General features: G+C 39.5%; 1 protein-coding gene across 1 annotated transcript in view; it reads right to left on the reverse strand.

Moving 5' to 3' along the window:
• Positions 1 to 37: 37 nt before the first annotated feature.
• The window catches only part of scamp1 (secretory carrier membrane protein 1), a 28,738-nt gene continuing 20,382 nt past the window's right edge, over positions 38 to 8,393 (reverse strand). The window contains exons 6-8 of the mRNA XM_016451280.1: positions 4,157 to 4,247; positions 3,003 to 3,141; positions 38 to 2,014 (exon numbers count right to left, since the gene is read on the reverse strand). Coding sequence (XP_016306766.1) covers positions 1,865 to 2,014; positions 3,003 to 3,141; positions 4,157 to 4,247 — 380 coding nt within the window. The 3' untranslated portion in view covers positions 38 to 1,864. The remainder of the gene's footprint in view (positions 2,015 to 3,002; positions 3,142 to 4,156; positions 4,248 to 8,393) is intronic.

An 8,393-nucleotide genomic window follows, 5' to 3' on the forward strand; every position in this document is an offset into this window, starting at 1 on the left:
ACATATTGAAATATTTCACCCAAAAAATGACCATTTTGGTGATCTACTTCTTTAAAGTTATAAATTAAAAAGACTTCAAACAAACTCAATACTGAAAATAGGTGATGAACACAGTTTGTTCTCTCACACACACTCTCACACACACACACACACACACACACACACAGAGTGTTGCTGAAAGGTTAAGATCAATTTGCATCTTGATGCATATCCCATAATTGCAAAACTTGGCTGTCTCTTGGCGACAGTAACCAAGGCTACAAGGTTCTCTGCTCCAGTCGATAAAAAGAGGAAAACAAACATCATTTAAAAAGCTCTATGCTTCAAATCACAAACCGACAAATAACGACGGACAATGCAATTCAGGATCCAACATCAAGACGGCCCAACACGGCACAGTCTTACACACATCTGCAGGACAAATGCCACGTGTCGTTAGCGATGTTCGCGGGCGATGCACAGATTTTCATTGTGATTTAAAAGTGTTTTCCAGTTTATCCTATAGAGAGCTCGGCAAGCTTTCCATGCATGTGTAGGAACGTATCCTGAGTGGTTCACGCTTTTAAGAATTAGTTTCCATTCCAAAACAACTCTATTAGAAAGAACTAAAAGAAACCAGAAAGCCCCAAAAACATTCATGTGTTTAAAATCAGTCAATACTTTATGTCATCATACAGGTTTAATATATACATATTTATATATTTACAGGTAAAGAGACCCTCTGAGTTGCGGGTGGAGCGTTTACGGTCACATCTGATGGACGTCTTTGTATACTGATGGCTCATTTGCAGGATGAAGCGTTTATAATGATAGTTGGGAGCGAATCGCACCTTGAAAAGGTCATATTACACCACAAAATCCAAAGAAAAGTCTATCGTTTTTTATGCAAAATATCATGTTATATCCCAAAATCCAAAGAAAAGTGACCATTTTTAATGCAAAATGTCACGTTTTAGTTCGAAATCCAATAAATTGGCAAATTTTGTTACACAAAAGGTTGTATTATACCCTAAAATTGAAAGAAAAGCCAAATTTTGTTTTTGCAAAAGGTTGTAGCCAAAGATGAGCCAAATATTTATGCAAAATGTCATGGTATACCCCAAAATCCAATGAAAAGCCACATTTTGTCACACAAAAGGTCATATTATGCCCCAAAATCCAAAGAAAAGTGTATTTTTGCATGCAAAATGTCATGTTATACCCCAAAATCTACAGAAAAGCAAACATTTTGTAATGCAAAAAATTATTTCACGTACATGGCATTTGCATTATGACGTTTTCGTGACAATTAAGCTGAATGTAACGCAAAACTGATTTTAATCAGTTTTTAAATGTGCTCAACTGTCCAAAAAAATGAGAGAAAATATGGTAAATGTTGTTTTTTTTTCAATTTTGAGGTTAATTGTGACCTGGACATGTGATTTTACGAGTGTTTAAGCGGAGATGATCGGTAAGACAGACCTGTGAGGGCATAACCATTCTTTTTTCCTTGGATCCCATAAAAGGACACTGGATGACATCACTTCCTGTTGTTTAACAGGGACAAACTGACACCCAACAGTGATGTGAACATATAAAGTGAATCTTTAGGCTGTTTACTCACAGACAGGCGTTCCACACACACACACACACACACACACACACACACTCACTCCAACTAAAGAACAGGTGAGCACACCTGCTGATTGACAGGAGGGGAGGGGCTGTGGGCGGGGTCTCAGTCACAGGAGTGCATTAAGTTAAAGAGAGTGGGTGTGGTCTTGAACAGCCAGTCAGAGCTGATGATTGGCTGTAAAGACAGTTAGGCGGAATGCGGAGGGCGGGGTCAAAGTAGCATGGGCGGAGTCGGAGTTCTCTGGACCAATCAGATCTGCTCTTTGAAGGCTCCCCGGGCAGCAGAGGAGGCGGCGTTAGCAGTGGCGGTTTGCACCGTTTTGTTGGCCATGACGCCTGTGGCGAACTCCTGCTGCGCCTTCTCGAAACTGGCGCCGGTGGTTCGGTACAGCGCATGAACCTGCAAATAAACACATGCAAGCTTGATTCTACTAACACCTAACCTGGTTAAATGAAGTAAAATGAGAAAAAAAGGACTAAACTGTAAAACCAGTTAAAACTCCTTCAAACGGACAGATTTTCATTGTGTTTATGGTTCAGTGTTGTTTTAGTATCATTAATGTACTATTATAGAATTTATTTTAAATGAGATTTTATTTTTATATTTTCAGTTTATTTAGCTTTATTTTTTATTTCACTTATAATTGTATTCTTTTTAGTACTTCAACTTGTTTTATTTCAATTAGTTGCCAACGAAACATTTCTAAACATTGCTAATTTCTAATTCTAATTCACATGGACATACAAATAAACACGTTTTACTGGAAATGCCTCGTTCTATATATGGGCACTTATAACAACCAACCTGGTTAAAATGAAATAACAGTAGAAATAAAGTAGTAAACTGTAAAATCAATTTTCAATGTGTTTGTATTTGTTATGTGCTTTGGTCATTTTTATGTTTTATATATTTAACTTTTTTTTTTCAGTTGAAGTTATTTTAGCACTTAAACTTATTTTATTTAATTTAGTTAAATTTGCTTTTATATTATTATTTTTTTTTTTTTTCAGTTTTCATTTAAATTATAGTGGGAGTTTTATTAATTTTGTTATGTGCTTTTGTCAGTTTTAGGGCTTTTTTATATTTCTATTTAACTTTTTTTAAATTTCAGTTTTAGTTTGAGTCATTTTAGAACTTAAACCTATTTCATTTCAGTTTGTTGCCAAGTCACCATTTCTAATTTTCGTTTTCTTTTTTTTTCAGTTTGAAGTTTTTCATTTAATATTTATATTTTATTTCAGCTTTATTGCAATGAAAAAAAAAATACTTTTAAGTTTTAGTTTTAGATAACAACAGTGTTTTGGTTAAGCTCTGAAGTCTATGTAAGTGCATTTGAGGTGAAGCACATATTATATTTATACGTTATGAATTGTTTAAGGTGAAGCACCTTTTTAAACATGATGAGAGAGATGACAGCCGACGCAGTGAAGAGGGCAGCAATCAGGATCATGATGATGCCGACGGGAATACTTGTGTTCAGCCCGGTCAGCGCTGAGATCCAGCCACTACAAACATAAACAATGGATCAGTCTTCACAACCTTCACAATGTTACAATGTAAATGTGATACAGGAAGGAAAAATCCTGTGAAATGGAAGGAAAGTGAAAGTGTCAGAAATTTTTATCAAGTGTCATTAATTGCCACCTAGATTTGATTTAAATATTTATTTGCATTTTTGCCATTTATGGGAATGTTTTTGTTTTTTTACCCTCATAAAAATCAGCATGTCATCCATCCGAGCAAATTAAATGACAAAATTCATCATAGTGAAAAATTATCACCAACCTAAAAAATTGATTCAAATGTAGCTGTAAATAAGCCACAAAATACATTAATATAATAAACACAAACAAACCATTTTTAACAATTATCCAGTCACTATGTTTGATTAAACAGCTCTACACTGTAGTAGATTTTAACATTTTTATTGTTTCAAGTTTTGAAGCTGCTGGGAGTGCTTTTTACCCACTTTTAGTGATTTTACTTGTTTCTTTTCAATAAAATGTGCATTTAATTTTAGTTACATATTCAACAATCTACAAATTTGGTGTTAGAAGCACTTAAATGCATCATTAAACAGAACAAGAATAGAAAATCAAAAAAATATATTATTTTTTTATATTTTAACTAAATGTCAGCTACCACAACTATATTGGTGTCGAGAAACAAGTGGAAAATAACTATATATAATAACTAAACTATAAATAAACAACATTGTAAAAAGGTTTTAAGAGCTTATCTTTGATAAAAAAAACTAAATCTGGTCTCACTTCATAAAAAAATAAAAAAATAAAAAAAATCACAAATCTTCACCGATTAAGAAAAACATACATTTAAAATATATAAATGTTAGAATGTAAAAAAAAAAAATAGACTGAAATGCTTAATAAGGGCAACTTTTTAAATATCTAGGGCATTTTTATCACCTCCAGCAGTGTTTTTGACCTTTTGTCCGGGTTAATTTATGATTCTGGTGTGTGTGTTTGTGTGAGAGTGTGTGTGTGTGTGTGTGTGTGTGTGTGTGTGTGTGTGTGTGTGAGCATGGCCAGACCAAAATCCACTCCCCTCGACGCATCTACACAGAACCACGACAAACAGCCAAATATATTGGCAAACAGCGTCCCTGTGTGGACTGCAAGAGAGGAACAGGAGAAAAGAGACGAGGAAGAAACATCACTCATTTGTTGTTCTTATGGAACATAATATGGGGAAAGAAATTTACTATAAAGTATTTCTTTTCAGGAAACTTTAATCATTTTTGCACACATCTGTTGAAACTTTGGGAAATCTTAGCAAAGATTACCTATGAAAACAATGACTAAAACTGATTAAAATGTTAAAAAAAACGAACAAATTAATTAAAATAAATCCAAAATGCATAATGTGCTTACCGTTTAGCAACCTTCAACAATTTTTTTAAATAAAAACTAAACTGACACTAGAACAAAAATGATTGTGAAAATGACAACTGTAAATAAAAAATCTTCCCAGAAATGTACAAGGTGTATGAATGTTTTATCCAGGAACCTGTTAATAATTAAAGCAGTCTAAATATTCACCGTCTCGGTTATATTAACTGAATCATTGCAAAACCTCTTCACAGTCACACAGAAGTTGCTCCATTAATAGTAGAGCTCAAAGCCAGACTGTTCAATCATTTAGATAAGATAAAGCAGAGCCAGAGCGTATTCACATACACACATAACCCATCATTCACAGGGAATCCTCTGTTTAGAATGTTACAAAAGATTTCTATTTCAAATAAATGCTGTTGTTTAGAACTTATCAATTTGTCGATATGTATTTATCAAAGAATTCTGAAAAAATGCATCACAGTTTCCACAAAAATATTCGGGAGAACAATTGTTTTCAACATTGATAATAACCAGAAATGTTTCTTGAGCAGCAAATCAGCATATTAGAATGATTTCTGAAAATCATGTGACACTGAAGACTGGAGTAATGATGCTGAAAATTCAGCTGCACATCACAGAAATCAATTATATTTTACAACATATTCATATAGAAAACAGCTTTGACATTTTGATCAAATAAATGCAGCCTTGATGAGCAGAAGAGACTTTCAAAATCATTAAAAAATCTTAAATTTTGACCCCAAATTTTTGAACAGAAGTGTATATATTACTTAATGTTAGTTCATAGTAATTAATGTAGTTAACTAATGTTAACAATGAGACTGGTGAGGGGGGGAAGGCGAAAGGCTGCAGCGGGAGAGCGAGTTTGGAGACGAGCGGTGAGAAGGAGGTCAAGTGAATAATGATGAACACCTGTTTGCAATTCCAGTGATTGGCGGGGAGACGAGAGATAAGCGGCCGCCGACCTGGGAGTGGGAAGAGAGACAGCAGAGTGTGCGACAACTGACTGGGAAACCCAAGAAGCGCACACGTTGTTATATGTTGTTTGTGACGACCAATAAAAGGTCTACTCGCCACCCCTGACTTCCTCGTCCTTCTTCCCGAACGGAAAACCTTGCTACACTGGTGCCGAAACCCGGGACGAGGAAGCCGGCACGCCGCCATGCAGCCAGCGCAGCCCACGCCACTTGCGGAGCTCGTGAAGTCACTCGCCGGGCTTCACCAAACCCAACACCAGGCGCTGATGGACCTCAAGCTGGAGCAGGAGGATCGGTTCCGGCTGTTGGTCCAGGCGCAGGATGAGGACCGGCGGGTCCTCCGGAGCTTGCTTGGCCAGGAGGCCTCCCCAGCAGCAGCCCCCTCCATCGCCCACGTCCCGCTGATGAAGATGGGTCCACAGGATGACCCGGAGGCTTTCGTGGACCTCTTCGAGAGGACAGCGGAGGCGTGCGGCTGGGCGCGCACCCAATGGCCTGCCTCTTGGGAAATGGGGCGGGGAAACGGGGAAGCGGTGGCTCAGACGGGAGATGCTGTTTCGGGACCGCCACAGGCTGTCTCGGAGGAAACGAGAGCAAGGGCGGAGCCTATTTCCCCCGAGCTGGATGACTTTCCGCTGGAGCAGTCTCGTGATGAGACGCTGAGAAATGCGTATGACCGGGTCCGCACCATCGACGGGCAGCTTCTCCAGCCTGACCAACCTCTCTCGTATCCCTATTTTTCCCTTATATAAAATAGGTTGTATCGGGTGACCCAAGATATCCAAACAAAAAAGAATACAACCCAGTTATTAGTCCCAAAAAGCTGTCGGGAAATGCTTTTCCAGGCGGCTCATAGTAGTCCCATGGCAGGCCACTTGGGGGAGGCAAAGACATGTGAACGACTCATGGACCGATTCTTTTGGCCGGGCATTCACAAGAAAATCCGCCGGGGGTGTGCGGGGTGTCGTGAATGTCAGCTGGTAATTCCTCCGGCCAGTTCTAAAGCGCCATTGCGTCCATTACCACTGATAGAGGTCCCCTTTGAGAGAATTGGTATGGACCTCATCGGGCCATTAGAATGTTCAGCACGCGGGCATCGTTTTGCATTAGTTCTGGTGGACTATGCAACACGATACCCGGAGGCAGTGCCGCTGCGCACCATCTCTGCAAAGAGTGTGGCGGACGCACTGTTTGGAGTCATCTCCCGAGTGGGGATCCCCAAAGAGATCCTCACGGATCAGGGCACGGCGTTTATGTCACGTACGTTACGCGAACTATACGAACTCCTGGGCATTAAATCGATTCGCACCAGTGTCTATCACGCCGGCAGAGGAAGATCTCGGACCGGAAGCGGCTGTCAAAACCAATCCGCTCGCTCTGGTCCCGGGGGGAGATCACCTCTCGCCGCTGCAGCTCACCGAGCTAGCCAAGTTGCAAGCAGATTTTGCTGATGTGTTTTCACCCCTGTCCGGTCGCACGAACCTCATACAGCACCACATCGAAACGATCCCCGGGCAGGTGGCGCGCAGCCGCACCTATCGGTTACCGGAGCACAAGAAAACTCACGGCGAACCCGCGGAAGTGTGCAATTGGGCGAGTGGAGGTACGGTATCTGGACTTCCACTTGGGTCATGGGCAGGTGTGTCCCCAAATTGACAAGACGGCGGCGATTGCGGCCTGCCCAAGACCCAAGACCAAAAAGGAGGTGAGACAGTTCCTGGGGCTGGCGGGATATTATCGCAGGTTTATTCCTAATTATTCGGAGCTCACCAGCCCGCTGACTGATCTCACTAAAAGGGAAGCACCAGATCCGGTCCAGTGGACGGAGCTGTGCCAACAGGCCCTAACCAAGGTAAAGGCTGCCCTGTGCGGCGGGCCGCTCTTACACTCTCCGAACTTTGATCTCCCTTTTTTGTTGCAGACAGACGCGTCGGACAGGGGGCTGGGTGCAGTCCTGTCACAGGTGGTCGGGGGAGAGGAGCAACCGGTGCTGTATCTGAGTCGGAAGCTCTCAAAGAGAGAGGCCAGATACAGCACCATTGAAAAGGAGTGTTTGGCAATCCGGTGGGCCGTCCTCACGCTCCGTTATTAACTCCTAGAAAACCTTGCTACAGAGACCTTATTGTAAAGTTCCCGATTATATTATCAATTTAAAAGAGTGTCAATTGAAGATTTCAAGTGTGGTTTCACTGATCTCGTCCAGTATGAAACGCATCAAACAGTTTCTCTGGGAGGCACAAACACTGCTGAAGTCTATTCATTTCATTTCATTTCCCCAGAGTCTTTACACTATTATTACACAAACCAAAAACCAGACGCGCTTCCCAGACGGACACAGCTGTGTAGTCAACACAATAACAACAGTCATGTGAATAAACACTACACTGGAAAACATGATTATTTCCAAGTTGTAAATCAAGATTATTTAAAAAAATTTAAAAAAAAATTATAGCTTTTCTACTTCAAAATTTCACATTTCATTGAATGTCACCTGCCATTTCTATGTAATTTTCTGTGAATGAATGAATATGTGTGCCTAACAATTGCAGTGTGAAAAATGAATGGCTTTTTCATCTGAAAGGGAAAATTCATGCGAGTAAAATGAGTTTATTTTGTTTGAAAACTTTTCAGAATCAATATTACTCTAAAAAGATGTTCTGATGAAGTTTTGTTAAAAATAAATAGGTAGGTTTCATAAATTTGGATTGTTTTTGAGCAATCATGAGTTATACATTTAAAGGAATGCAATTCAATTCTATTAATTCCAATGGGGTTAATATTGGTAATTGTCAAATAATATATTCTTATTTTTACTTAATAATTTCATAAAATAATACAAGTAAATAATATTTCTAATCAGTATGTATACATACATATATATATATATATATATATATATATACACGTGTGTGTGTGTGTGTGACC

Source organism: Sinocyclocheilus anshuiensis, unplaced genomic scaffold (assembly GCF_001515605.1).
Source record: "Sinocyclocheilus anshuiensis isolate Anshui unplaced genomic scaffold, SAMN03320099.WGS_v1.1 scaffold1425, whole genome shotgun sequence".
NCBI classification, from domain to species: Eukaryota; Metazoa; Chordata; class Actinopteri; order Cypriniformes; family Cyprinidae; genus Sinocyclocheilus; species Sinocyclocheilus anshuiensis.